The 14,127-nt window shown below is 34.3% G+C and overlaps 2 protein-coding genes across 5 annotated transcripts in view; both read right to left on the bottom strand.

The window, feature by feature from the left end:
- LOC107686465 (DEP domain-containing protein 5-like) overlaps positions 1–7,821 on the bottom strand; it is a 25,411-nt gene extending 17,590 nt beyond the window's left edge. For all 4 annotated transcript variants that reach the window (XM_016483498.1, XM_016483500.1, XM_016483499.1 and 1 more), the window contains exons 1-16: positions 7,341–7,821; positions 7,150–7,237; positions 5,008–5,054; positions 4,823–4,908; positions 4,616–4,699; positions 4,481–4,530; positions 3,880–3,949; positions 3,719–3,797; positions 3,568–3,629; positions 3,400–3,469; positions 3,241–3,313; positions 3,058–3,161; positions 1,783–1,857; positions 1,559–1,693; positions 1,415–1,476; positions 1,252–1,325 (exon numbers count right to left, since the gene is read on the bottom strand). In XM_016483498.1, coding sequence (XP_016338984.1) covers positions 1,252–1,325; positions 1,415–1,476; positions 1,559–1,693; positions 1,783–1,857; positions 3,058–3,161; positions 3,241–3,313; positions 3,400–3,469; positions 3,568–3,629; positions 3,719–3,797; positions 3,880–3,949; positions 4,481–4,530; positions 4,616–4,699; positions 4,823–4,908; positions 5,008–5,054; positions 7,150–7,237; positions 7,341–7,398 — 1,217 coding nt within the window. In that variant the 5' untranslated portion in view covers positions 7,399–7,821. The remainder of the gene's footprint in view (positions 1–1,251; positions 1,326–1,414; positions 1,477–1,558; positions 1,694–1,782; positions 1,858–3,057; positions 3,162–3,240; positions 3,314–3,399; positions 3,470–3,567; positions 3,630–3,718; positions 3,798–3,879; positions 3,950–4,480; positions 4,531–4,615; positions 4,700–4,822; positions 4,909–5,007; positions 5,055–7,149; positions 7,238–7,340) is intronic.
- A 705-nt stretch (positions 7,822–8,526) lies between these two features.
- Positions 8,527–12,972, bottom strand: rab36 (RAB36, member RAS oncogene family). Its single transcript, XM_016483541.1, has 11 exons — positions 12,904–12,972; positions 12,370–12,456; positions 11,804–11,895; positions 11,505–11,579; positions 10,646–10,747; positions 10,485–10,549; positions 9,581–9,632; positions 9,415–9,496; positions 9,237–9,327; positions 9,007–9,123; positions 8,527–8,912 (listed from the first exon to the last, which is right to left on the bottom strand). Exons 2-11 carry the CDS (start codon positions 12,421–12,423, stop codon positions 8,857–8,859), a joined length of 786 nt encoding a protein of 261 aa, XP_016339027.1. The 5' UTR covers positions 12,424–12,456; positions 12,904–12,972; the 3' UTR covers positions 8,527–8,856.
- Between the last annotated feature and the right edge of the window lie 1,155 nt (positions 12,973–14,127).

Raw genomic sequence — 14,127 nt, forward strand, 5'->3', positions numbered from 1 at the left:
AAATATTTCAAAATTTGACTGTTTTTGCTGTACTTTGGATCAAATAAATGCAGGCTTGGTGAGCAGAAGGCCCTTCTTTAAAAAAACACTTGTGTGTTCTCTTACTGTTCAAGAACTTTTGACTGGTAGTGTGTGTGTGTATATATATATATATATATATATAAATAATCTAATATCTGTTAAAATAATAATAATAATAATAATAACGATATTGGTTTAATAAACTGTATTATTATTATTGCTCTGAGAGGTCATTTATTTCTCTATAATAAAATAGATGACAGACACAACGCTTTTCTAGATGTAGCAGGGTTCTTACACCTTTTCCAAAGTAAAATTCAAGCACTTTCAAGGTGTATTTTTACAGGGATTTTACAAGAATTTACAGGGTATCTGCAGCATTTTTAAAATAAAATTTAAGGCTTTTTAAGACCTGCACAAATAAAATAAATACTGTATGAGCGGGGTAGAGCAATTTCTATGGTAACATTTGAATGATTGGTAACAGAAAATGACTGTGAAAAACATGATTTGCAGGTCAAAAACAGGTTTTTCACAAATAAATAAAGTTTTATATAGTGATAAACCTCACATTTCAGCCTTTTAAACTATTTTTAAGAAAAGGGATTAGTCAAAAGTAGCTATAAGTTATTATGTTAATTTAACACACACACACACACACACACATCTTTGTTAATCTTTAGGATTTTTGAAGGCACATTAGCAATTTCGCATTGTTCTGAACAAGAACAGTAAATTGCCAGCAGGTGGCGCATTTGGAACGGCACAACAACTGTTTCCCCGGTAACGACTGTACATAAAGCAGCACTGCGCTCATTAACGCTACATTATCAGACATTATATGTAGGCAAGATGAAATGAAAATGCCATCAAAACTTTTCTGAGGGCAAGCGGTTTCCTTCAGAAATATTTTCATGTCAAAACACCTGCGCCGCATTTTGACATTGTTTTGTTTGTTTATTCAATGAAATCATACCCTTAATGAAGTTTAATCGTCACATTAAGCCATATCATGATTCTTGTCTTTCTGTCCTCATGTTTTAAGACATCTTGAAATTATAATAAAGTCTTTTCTTGTACTGTTTAAGGCATTTAAGTCTTTTTATGTCCTTAAATTTGAAGTAACAATGACGATTAATGTCGATTACGTTTACGAGAGCAGAATACATTCAGTGAGAGCATGATGTGAACACAACCTAGCAGTCAAAAGCAACAACTCTCAAATCTCACCTGTGGTTGATCCAGTGAGGAAGATTGTAGTCATCACCAATTCTAGAGTCTCCATGCACTGTGCGGTTATGCAACTAATAAAATGATATAAAAATGTTTTTTATCCCCATTTAGAAGTATTAAATCATTCATATCTGATTTTACGCTCAAATGCCAAACCAACCTTGAAGAGTGGAACAGCGTGGAGGGGCTGCTCTCCCATGCATACCAGATCAACACCGATGCCTGTTAGGAGGATATCATACCATTAGCGTCCACCGCTCTGTGCTACAAGACAAACAACGAAATGTACAGCACACCCACTGACCGTTGTCAATCATGCGCTGTTTGGTGAGGATCATGAGCAAGCGTTCCACCTCGAACACACCCTCTCCTGGAGTAATGACCACTGACATCTGGCCCGTACGGTCAAAGTTACGGTTGATGTAGTGCTTGTCAAAGACTGAAAGACACAAAACAGGACACTGATATCAGGACAAACAGCTCTACTGAAGTGCTGTGGGACTTTAGACTAAATGCACAATTACAAACCATTGAAAGACAAGTTGATAGCTTCCAGATAATTTCCCTGAGCAGCAGTGGAATTGTGCCCGCACAGGAATCCATCTGCAATAACAAAAGACATTAACATAATGTAAATCTTAAGACTGTTACACTTTCAATAATGCCATTTTCTATTTTCAACATTGGTCATAATAATAAATGTTTCTTGTGCAGCAAATCAGTATATTAGAATGATTTCTGAAGGATCATGTGACACTGAAGACTGGAGTAATGATGCTGAAAATTCAGCTTTACATCACAGGAATAAATTGCATTTTAATTAGGGCTGTCAGTCGATTAAAATCTTTAATCTAATTAATTACGTGATGTGTTGATTAATTAATCTAATTAATCGAAAAAATTTCATTTGGCTGTGAAAATACCCCCAAAAGATTATTTGAAGCTATTTTTGTGTTAAATGAGAAATTATTGAGTAGACATTACAAATAGTAGCTTTATAAAGAAATATTTTATTTGATGCAACATAAAATGTATTACACATAAGGCTGCAACAGCCTAACATCAACTATGGAACGTAAGACAATTTGAGAAACCTCTCAGTTTTTTTCATTCATGCATTTAAATTCACTGGTAACCAAAACAGATTTGTTGCAAACAGTCTTCAAAATACCTCCTTGTTCCACAAAAGATAGTAGGTCATTCAGGTTTGAGTAAATGATGACCTAATTAACATTTTTGGGTGAACTATCTCTTTTAAGTCCCCCCCCCCCTTTTTTTTTAAATATGAAATGAAATAATACTCTAAATAAGAAACTAAAACTGCCAGCAGGTGGCGGTAAATGTCTTAATGAGTCATTCGATTCGTTCAAACGGTTGATTCATCAGGAATTCAGTAAACGGCTCTCTTTATGAATAAGCCTTTGAATCATTGGTTCACACGATTCGTTCAAAACGCAGATTCATTCAGAAAATAAACACCGTCCCAATATCTTGAATTTTAGGGCATAACTGCATTTATGGAGTTGTTACCCTGCATCATATTTGTAAGCAATCAACTGTATGAAATGTATGACGACGTACAGGTCTGGGGGCGGGGCCAGTGCGTTAACTGCGTTAAAATATTTTAATCGTGTTATTTTTTCATAGCTAATTAAGTTGACGTGTAAAACTGACAGCCCTAATTTTAATATATATTACAATAGAAAACAGCTATTTTAAATTGTAATAATATTTCACAATATTACTTATTATATACTAATAGTATATATATATATATAATGTATAACAGGACTGCATACGCACCTGCTCCTTTAAGACGCACGAGCACAGGATATTGTATGAAGAGTTTTTTAATGGTGATGAGCAGAGATGTCCACTCATCACGCCTTTCATTCTGGGCGACCACCCTGCAAGAGAATGAAAATAAGGACTGCTGCTTAAACTATTACAAAGCTGCCATTCTTAATGCTTAGAGAAGTTCTGGACCTGTAGAAATCCTCATAATAACGTCCCTCGTGGTCTTGTCGGACTGATGCTCTTTGGAGCTCTGGGAACTCTTCTACATGAAGAAAGATAGAAAGACATAGTCAATTATTATTATTCAAATCATACAACCCAAGCGCTGTTTAAATATGAAACACTTACCCAGTGATTTGGCAGAGTAGAAGGTACGAGAGAACAACACCACTGTAACCTCATGGCTGCAGTTCTTCTCCTAGAAAAATGGATATATTTTAACAATCCCACAGTGCCATAATCAGCTATATTGTGCAGATAACATTACTACTGGTAAATTGTAAAGCTGACACTCACTTTCCATTTAGCAAACAGATCTGAGAGGAAACCATTGACAGCTTTCTCAAAGTAAAGATCACCTGTGAATGAAGACAGCAGCTTAAAAATCCTGAAATAACAGATTTACTCTTCAAATATGCATAATGGTTAAAAAAAATGGTCTCTTTACCATAGATATCAAAGTCCCACATCTCACAGCTCATCTGAATGAATATATAAACCATGGCAGAGGTGGACCGAAACACCACCTAGGTGGAGAAAACATGTGGGGGTAAAAATGGATAGTGATGGATAGTAACAAAACTTGAATTTCCAAAGAAACTTTCTCACCCTTGTATCTTCACTAATGTAGCCACAAGTGACCTTCTCTCCTTTTACCCACAATTCACTGGCCTGGGCCCTGAAACCATGATAAAACGATTATTTAGTTAGACATACACCATTGTTCAAAAGTTTGGGTTCAGTAAGATTTTTAAATGTTTTCTCTTATGCTCACCAAGACTACAGTAAAAACAGTAATATTGTGAAATATTAGTACAATTTAAAATGACAGTTTTGAATATTTTTTCAAATGTAATTTATTCCTGTGTTGCAAAGCTAAATTTTCAGTATCATTACTCCAGTCTTCAGTGTCACATGATCTTCAGAAATCATTCTAATACGCTGATTTGCCGCTCAAGAAACATTTTTTATAATTATCAATGTTGAAAAAAAGTTGTGCTGCTTCATATTTTTGTGGAAACTGTGATAGAACAGAAAAAAAGTGTACCATTTTAAATGTCTTTACTGTCACTTTTGATCAATTTCAAGCATCCTTGTTAAATAAAAGTTTTCACTTCTTTCAAAAACATAAAAAAACTGACCCAAAACTTTTGAACAGTAGTGTATAAGTTGTACATATACTTCTGACTGTAATAATGGATGTTGTTACCTGATCCCTGCAAACTCTACTTTCTGTGTCACATACGCACATGTGCTCACCTGAAAGAACATCATAGAGACATAAAGATCATTACAAGGCATCAAAAATGAACATCCCATGCAGATTTGAATCTAATCTACTCACTAAACTCTTCTTCAGTCTCCACATGTCTCCTCGTCCAATATACTGATCTTTGAAGGTGAGCTCCACCAGATCCAAAGTCACATCCTGTAAATTTCAATGGAGCATTTAGGTAATACGGTATCATGAGCGGCTGTGCTATATTGTAAATATAGTCTTTTAAATAAAATAGTAGGACTGTGCAATAAAGTGTATTTCTGTATAAAATACCTTTGGGTCCACAATATTGATGATGATGTCCTGGTAGGCGCGAAGTTTGAAGGCCTGAGCCACTGTCTGATCTACACTGATAGTTTCTGTTTGTGGAAAAAGAGAAAATTCGTTTAGAAAATGAACAAGATAAAGCCAATTAATAGTTACTAGTACATAAAATTAAGCGCTAATTTAAAAAACACCTTTCTGCAGGTCTTCTTTCAAACTCTTGACCTGCAGCAGTAGAGGACTAAGACAAAGACACAGAAATTATAAACCAATTATTGATGCATATATTAATATACCGATTACAATTTATTTTACAGCAGTGTACTTACCCCAGAAACTATTGGGTAAGGCAAGGTAACTACAAAGTAGGGATGCACGATATATCGGCCACCATATCGGTATCGGCCGATAAATGCTCATTTTTTCTGTTATCGGTATCGGCCCGATAAGAAAATTTGGCCGATATCTTAAAGCCGATAAATAATGCATTATTTCCTTCAGAGACACTTCAGATGCGCGCTGTTCGTTTGCAGCAATTTTTGTGCAATTGTACGTTGTAATATTGTGTTTATTTGATGTATATCTGATTTATCTCATATAGAATGCGTTTGGTTAAGTTAAAAGAGCGCTTCAGTTTACCGGTGATCATCTTTAGCTCAGCGCACGCAGCTCAAACAGCAGTGCACAACATTAATAACTATGATTGGGAATGTCGTGTATATAACATTCTAATGAGAACATTATTATAATAAAACGTTGTGAATTCTTTGGGTTTAGTTGCTGTGTTTCAGCGCGTTGTTATGGGAAGAGCGCATCCACAACAGGATCACACATTCTGACTATAGCACGCAATAACTGCGTCATTTTGTACATATATAAGTTGTAATATTATGTTTATGTTGTATTAATATTAATCTCAGGATGCATTTCCTTGAGTTAAATAAGCTGCCAGCAAAACGCTTCAGTTTACCGTGTTCATTCAGCTCTTCAGCTTCAGCACGCGCTGCTCAAACGGCTGCTATTTAAAACAGTGGTATTAATTTGTTACTTTTTCAAAATCATTGATACATTATTAATAATAACAACCACTTGTATTTTTCTCTTATTATTTTCATCAACAATATGGTTTAGTAATTAAAATCATTTAATTATTGTCCGTGCAGAGGCTATTCCGTTTTATTGATCTATGGCGCATTCATTTTGATTCTTTACACATGTAATGATGTCCCGTGACTTGTTTGCATTATTTATGCATTATTTTATTTATTTGTAAGACTTTTTTATGACTAAATTTGGTAATGGGAGAGTAAAATTATTTTTAAAACGTACACCGTTCAAACTTGGCTGCTTATGTTGAAGTGTTTGGGATGTGGCTTTTAATGATGAGATCTTTTTTGTAATCAGGCTCTCAAAAAGTATATAAAAATTTGGATATAGATTTATCGGCCAACATATCGGTCATCGGCTTTCAAAAATAAAGAATTATCGGTTATCGGTATCGGCCAAAATTTTCATATCGGTGCATCCCTACTACAAAGGTTAAGTTAGGTTTAGAGATAGGTTCAGGGTTAGTACCTAGTTATCACCCAGTTATTATAATTGTTATAAAAAGTACATAATATGTACACATGGAACAAGACTGTAAAATAAAGTGCTACCAATGTACCATGCAAAATACAACACTGTATAATATAGAAGACAACAGTGTTAATTTATTCATAAATTTAATTAGCTTTAATTTTGATATTAGTTTTCTTTATAATTAAAGTTTTAGTAATTTTGTTGTATGTTTTTGTTAAAAAAATAAAAATGAAAATAATTACTGTTAATAAATGTATTTTATTTAAACATTTTATTTCTCTCACACACACACACACATACACACACACATATATATATATATATAGTATATATATATATATATATATATATATATATATATTCGTTACATTTCATGTAAGATTGTGTTGTAATATTTTTAACTTTTTATAGGATGAAATGACATATTTTTGTGAGAATAACCAGAAATTATATTAGTTATGTTTTAATATGTAGTTCATGTAGTCGATATAGGTTTTATTCATTTTTATTTGTTTTTCAGTTAGAAAATATAAAATAAAAAAACTGTTCATAAATGTATTTTATTTCAAGTAATTTATTAAATATTTTATTTCAAGATCTACATACATTAAAACACTTCATTTAAGATTTCATTTTTCATTTAAACGAATTATGACTATATAGTTTTTCCAAATGATTTTAGGATGAAATGTGACATAATTTTTAGGCATATTTCTGTCTGACATGACCTGAAATCAGCAGAAAGCTCCTCTCACCTGTACTCATCATTTGGATGTGCAATCTCAACAATATCCCCCAGTTTAACCTGAGGAAAGACTTTAGGGTTCATCATCAACTCATCATCTGTGGAGAGAGAGAGTGTTAATAGATTCGTGCAAAAACACAAGGATGTTAAATGAGCCACTGTCATAAACTAAAACCAATTAAGTATTAAGAACATTCTCACCACTCCCTCCAAAGCCCTTCTTGTGCACCACAAGTTTGTAGGACTTGTTAGCCTTCATGGTAACAGTTATTGTAGTCTTGATGATGTACAGTCAGTCACATACACATTTACAAACAAAGAAATATCCAGTGCTGAAGCAGTCCGCAGAATATCAACATCTTCATTTCTGCATCCTTCAGATCGACATGATATGCAAGAACAAAAGTTTTAAACGACGTTCAAAGTGCTTAAAAACGAAGAAGCGCAATCAAACTTTAGACAGTCTGTCATCCTCCTGTTTGTTTACATGTCGCGTGACTCATTTCTTCTGATCCCAGAGAGAACGCTCTGCAAAACTTCTAATTGTAAGACACAGGTTTATTAGATAGAGGATCCATATGTATTTATACACTGACAACGCATAGCTTAACTTATATCTACCAAAAATAATGCAACATTTGTACTGTTTTCTGAACTAAGACAGTGTCTTCTTCGGGTAACGGGTTTGTAATAACAGAGATGCACAGCGCCGCCTATCGTATTGGAGATCATTGGAGGTCAGGAATAAGTCCGCCTCATTTACAGTAATATATGATATAATATAATTAGTGCTGTCAAATGATTAATCGCATCCAAAATAAAAGTATTTGTTTACATAATATATGTGTGTGTACTGTGTATATTTATTACGTATATATAAATAGACACACATGCATGTATATATTTAAGAAAAATATGTTTAAATATGAAATATATTTATATATAAATTAAATTACATGAATATAAATATATACGCGTAAATACATGTAGATATTTTCTAAATATATACTGTATGTGTGTGTATTTATATATACATAATAAATATACACAGTAGACACACATATATTATGTAAACAAAAACTTTTATTTTGGATGCGATTAATCATTTGACAGCACTAAATATAATATAATATAATATAACACTTTAAAGTAAAGATCTTACCATTTCAGAAGGTATGATAATGTATTTTGCTTTCTTTGTAGAAAAAGCTCAAATAATAGTCTACAAGTCTAGCCATCTGATACACTTCATGATCATGTTTGTAAACTATCAAACTATGCTTTTTTCTGATAAACAGTACGTTTCCTTCTATCACTGCTGTACAGTTCTCAAGCTTGGTTAACGTAAAGACAAACACTAATAACAATTTCATAAGTTGTGTGCAATTATAATGTATGTTTATTTCGTCTGCCAAAGGAAGATAAAAAAATAAAAAAGGAAAAACACAATGCAATTATTAAATGGCAGTTTATGCTCAGTACAAAATACTGACGTTAATACTACAGTACATATCAAATGTTTGAAATCATCTCGGATGTCAGTCCCTTATTTTTATGTGTGTTCTGATAAGGTGGTCCCTCTCAGAGAGTACATTAGTGATGCACCAACTCAGAGGTTGGTTATGTCAACCAAAAACACTTTGTTTTCTACTAGGTTAAATATTTATTCTGTCCTGTAATACAAATTGGTTAGTTCTTCTTCTTAAACCACTGAGGGTCAACAACAGGACTTCTTCTTTGGTTTTTCTTGTGCATCTTCCAGTGCTTTATCATCTGAAATAACAAACCCACATTAATTTACTCAATACAACACAACATTTACATAAGTGAACATTGCTGTTTTATGATTTCAGAGTGCTATCTTTACCAAGAATACTTCCATCTCCAATCTGAGTGGTGCTGATTTCTGTCTCCAGGTCCTTCAGAATGGCATCTTCAAAGGCCAAAGCTGCCACACGAAAGAAAAACTCCTGGATGTTTTCCCCTTCAAACCCATAGTAGTAACAGTTACATGTAGTATCTATCTTGTAGTTTTTGTAATGGACATAGCAACAACTATGGAGTACATTTATATGTATGAACATAAACAGAATGTACCTGTTTTTGAGGACACCGACCAGAACTCCGCGTTCATTTCTGCTGCAATCTTTATGGCATCGCTCTCTGTTCTCTGGCACTCTTCTGCAGACTTCACATAAGGATAGGAGGAGTCTTTAATAGCTTTTACAAGTTGTATGTGTACATATGCATGCTTGTGTGTGCGGACTATTCTCACCAGGAGGTCTCTTTTTGTGCCAACCATGAAAACAAAACAGGAGTCTGGTTCATTTTCCTGCAGTGCCTCTTTTAACCACTGTCTGAGAAACAAACAAGAAATCCTTAGAATTACAATTCCTTGACACATTGTCAATCTTCAAAACATTACTACAGGTTTTACTTACTGTGTTTGTTCCAAGCTCTTGATATCCGCCATGTCGAAGACAGTAATAATAACTTTTAGAGTAGAAACAGAAAGGATTATATTGGGGTTTAAACAGACTCTGATCTGGAGTATTAAAGGAATAGTTCACCAAAAATTAAAAAATACAAAAAATTTACTCACCCACCTCAGGTCATACAAGATGTAGATGAGTTTGTTTCATTATCGCAACAGATTTGGAGAAATGTAGCATTACATCACTTGCTCACTAATGGATCCTCTGCAGTGAATGGGTGCCGTCAGAATGAGAGCCCAAACAGCTGGTAAAAACAATAATCCACAAGTAATCCACACCACTCCAGTCCATCAATTAATGTCTTGTGAAAATCTGCATGTTTGTAAGCAAACTAATCCATCACGAAAGTGTTTTAACTTTAAACTGTTGCCATAATAATCCAGTGAAAATGTCCATCCCATTATCCTCACATCAGAATCTACTGACATATTTGTTAACTGTTTTGGACTGATTTAGCTTGTAAACGCAGCTTGATCTGTGCATATTTCTCTCCTGATTCACAGAGAGAAATTCATATTTTTCTCTTGATGGATATCTTCATGATGGATTTGTTTATTGCAAATATGTAGCTTTTTATTTCAAAAGACATTAATTGATGGACTGGAGTCGTGTGAATTGCTTGTGGATTATTGTGATGTTTTTATCAGCTGTTTGGACTCTCATTCTGACGGCACCCATTCACTGCAGAGGATCCATTGGTGAGCAAGTGACGTAATGCTAAATTTCTCCAAATCTGTTCCCATGAAGAAACAAATTCATCTACATCTTAAATGGCCTGAGGGTGAGTACATTTCCAGCAAATGTTAATTTTTGTGTGTACAGTTCCTTCAAATGAGAACCTGCATTTTACCTTGAGCTCCTCTGTAATATGCTGATGCAATGCATTTGAACTTTTCCTGACCAGCAGTGTCCCATCTGCAAATATTGTAATGTGCAAAAACAAATATAAAAGACATGAACATTTTAAATAAACAGACATGCTATTTAAATCATTCAGAAAAAACTACTCACATTTGAAGAGAACAGGGCAGCCCAGATATCTCAAATCTCTCAATCTCAAAGTCAACACCTATAGTAGCCTTGTAGTCTCTCTCAAACACATCTTTACAGAACCTATTATATGCAAACACATAATGGCACTTAATGTCCATGAAAAATACAGCGTGTATCATTTAAAGGGATAGTTCACCCAAAAATGAAAATGCTGTCATTAATTACTCACCCTCATGTTGTTCCAAACCCATAAGACCTTCGTTCATCTTCAGAACACAAATGAAGATATTTTTGATGAAATCCGAGAGCTTTCTGACCCTCCCATAGACAGCAACACAACTACCACATTCAAGGCCCAGAAATGCAGTAAGGACATCGTTAAAATAGTCCATGTGACATCAGTGGTTCAACCGTAATTTTATGAAGCTACGAGAATACTTTTTGTGCGCAAAGAAAACAAAAATAATGGCTATTCAACAATTCTTCTCTTCACATAGCTTGTAAAAATAATGACTCGTACGTCGCGGTGCTGTCGTGAATACACATTGAGGACTGACACGGAAGAGAAGAAATTGTTGAATAAAGTCGTTACTTTTTCTCTTTGCGCACAAAAATTATTTGCATGATGTCACATGGACTATTTTAACAATGTCCTTAGTACCTTTCTGGGCCTTGAACGTGGTACTTCCGTTGGAGGGTCAGATGTCTATGGAGAGTCAGAAAGCTCTCGGATTTCATCCAAAATATCTTCATTTGTGTTCTGAAGATGAACAAAGGTCTTACGGGTTTGGAAGGACATGAGGGTGAGTAATTAATGACAGAATTTTCATTTTTGGGTGAACTATCCCTTTAAATAAACCTCCTGTATACAATTTACCTGTTTATTAAACATGTCTTTCCCACATTGAGATCTCCAACCACTACTGCTTTTGACATCTTAAGCCTGTCAAACCTAGAAGATAATATGAATATAATTATATAATAAATGGACTAGTAATCTCTCTCTTTCTCTATATACAGTATAAATGGAATAATCATGATTGTTCATGACGGTAATGTATCAATATCTATAACAATTTATCTATAACAGTATCAGTAAATATAACAATTTATATCATAACATTCATATCATTCTTTAGAAACATTTAAAAAAAAAAAATTCATTTGTATACCAACCCTTGCTGATGTGCTGCCCGGTCTTGGCAAGCCATCTTGGCTTTTGTATTCCAATCATCTTTCATCTGTAGGCAGGCTTGTGGATTATAACACTACAGAATAATAGAACAGAACTAATAAATGCTGATGAACTCATCATAAACAACGTTAAGTTTTGGCAATAAAGTGAGTAAGAACAGTAGTTTTGTCTAGTCTACTGCAAAGCTGTATGTTCCTATACCATTTTGAAATCATTCACAATAAAGGCCAGAAAGTAAATAGAATACATTTTCCCTTAATATGACCCCACTACTGAGAAAACTAGTACAGGAAGCAGCCTTTTTATTTGAGCAGAATTAGCTGCAGTCCTGTGATCCTGACGGATCCAGCTGCACTGAGGCTCCTCTATGGATGTCACACATTCTCAATATACTAATCTGATGTGCTGGCTACAGTTTACAGAACGCTTGCTGAATTTCCTGTACAGTACGACTTGCAAAATGAATCATACTGGATGATTTGATCTTTTCAAACACAGAATGATCTATTCCATTAAAGTACCTGTAAATAATTGACATAATGTGTACCTTTGGAAATGTGGATATGATCCTGTCTCTGCTGACAGGAGGGCTGAAATGCATTGTCTTGTCAGCAGGTTGTCTTGGGAAACTCGCCTGTGAAGACACACAATGTCAGCACAACCAGATAACCTGCTGTACTGTATGTGTTTACTCTGTACATCATCAACCTGAACTACTTTGTGTACTTTATACAGTACGTGTATACTAGATATAGCAATACAGCAAAGCCATAATAACTTAATTTTTTGTTATTTTTAGACATGCTAGAAATGCTGTAGATATCTTTTGGTAGAGTTCTTTAATACATACAGACGACTGCAGAAAATGTTTATGGTTAAAAAAGTTCATTGCTCTATAAACACTAACGTTAAATAAACAGAGCTGCATTTTTTGTACCTGACTGGCAGCACAACATAGCGCTGTAACGGCGCAGTTAGTATTGTATCGATTTATAAAACCTTCAGAAACACTCCTAATCGTCGTTTTAGCTCATTAAGACCTGCTGAGACTGTATAAAACGAATAGATTTGGTGTACTTACGGATATTCCTGCAGCGCAGTCTAATTCCTGCCGAAGGCGTACTGACTCTCCGCATCAAATCCTACCGTCATCGCCATAGCAACCACGAGCCGGAACCCGCAGTCACGTGGTGCAGGAGCGGTCTTTCCTGGCTGCTGGTCTGTAACGTGTACATTTTTCACAGTAAATGCTGAAACTTGTAATAGACGCACTGAAGTTAAGTCAAACTTATTTTGGCATAAACGTTTTTGGTAACACTTTACAATAAGGTTCCATTATTTAATGTTAGTTAATGTACTAACTAACATGAACAAACAATGAACAATAAATTTATTACAGTATTTATTCATATTTGTTATTGTTAGTTAATGCAAATACAGTCGTTCATTGTTAGTTCATGTTAATTCACAGTGAATTAACTAATCTTAAGAAGCACAACGTTTGATTTTAATAATGCATTGTTGAAATGAACATTAAATGCTGTAGAAGTATTGTTAATTCTTAGTTAATGTTAACTAAAGTAGTTAAGTAATGTTAACTAATGAACCTTATTTTAAAGTGTTACCAAGTTTTTTTCCCGACGTCTTCCACTTTGTGTGGGAGAAATTACACTACCTTGTAGCCTATAATGGTGCAATATACACTGGAAACATTGTAAACCAACAGAGATACATTAAAAATACATGTCAGTTTGAGTATGGGACTGTGGCGTGTCACAAATGTGTCAAATGTATGCTGTAGGCCTATTTGTGTGAGTAATGTAATCTAGATTATACATTTTAGATAATGCATTCAGACTATTTTTGATGACTTTTGACCTATCTTATTTATCACATAGATTTCAGTAGGAATTTTGCACCCAGTTGATATAAAAAATACAAATAGAAAGAAAATATATTGTATTCTTTATTATCAACAACATTTCAGGGTTTCCCAAACTGGGGTTCGGAAGGAGGAGGTTTGTGAGCTGATGAAAAGCTAACTAAAGAGGTCACGAACTGCCGTTTTTATTATTTTGTACTGTTCTCTGAGGTCCACTTATAATGTTATCAAGAGTTTTACATCACAAAACATAATTTAGAAGTAATAGGCTATTTTCTGTCCTGTTTTGACCCCCCTCATCAGAACTCTGTTTGAATATGCGTGGCGGATTGTAGACTCAGGTATGATTGATTGGCTAATAGTTGTGTATGTTTGCCAGCCTATGTTCTTCACAGATGGACGCTACTGTGATTTAGGTTTAAA

The sequence above is a fragment of the Sinocyclocheilus anshuiensis genome, unplaced genomic scaffold (assembly GCF_001515605.1).
Source record: "Sinocyclocheilus anshuiensis isolate Anshui unplaced genomic scaffold, SAMN03320099.WGS_v1.1 scaffold838, whole genome shotgun sequence".
NCBI lineage: Eukaryota > Metazoa > Chordata > Actinopteri > Cypriniformes > Cyprinidae > Sinocyclocheilus > Sinocyclocheilus anshuiensis.

Excerpts from the sequence above, each read along its gene's own strand:
- rab36 (XM_016483541.1), bottom strand. The coding sequence starts at position 12,423 with ATGCATTTCAGCCCTCCTGTCAGCAGAGACAGGATCATATCCACATTT. Across the intron at positions 11,580-11,803 it reads CGGGCAGCACATCAGCAAGG|GTTTGACAGGCTTAAGATGT; the intron begins GTTGGTATACAA and ends ATTATCTTCTAG. Across the intron at positions 9,328-9,414 it reads GCACAAAAAGAGACCTCCTG|TCTGCAGAAGAGTGCCAGAG; the intron begins GTGAGAATAGTC and ends CCTTATGTGAAG.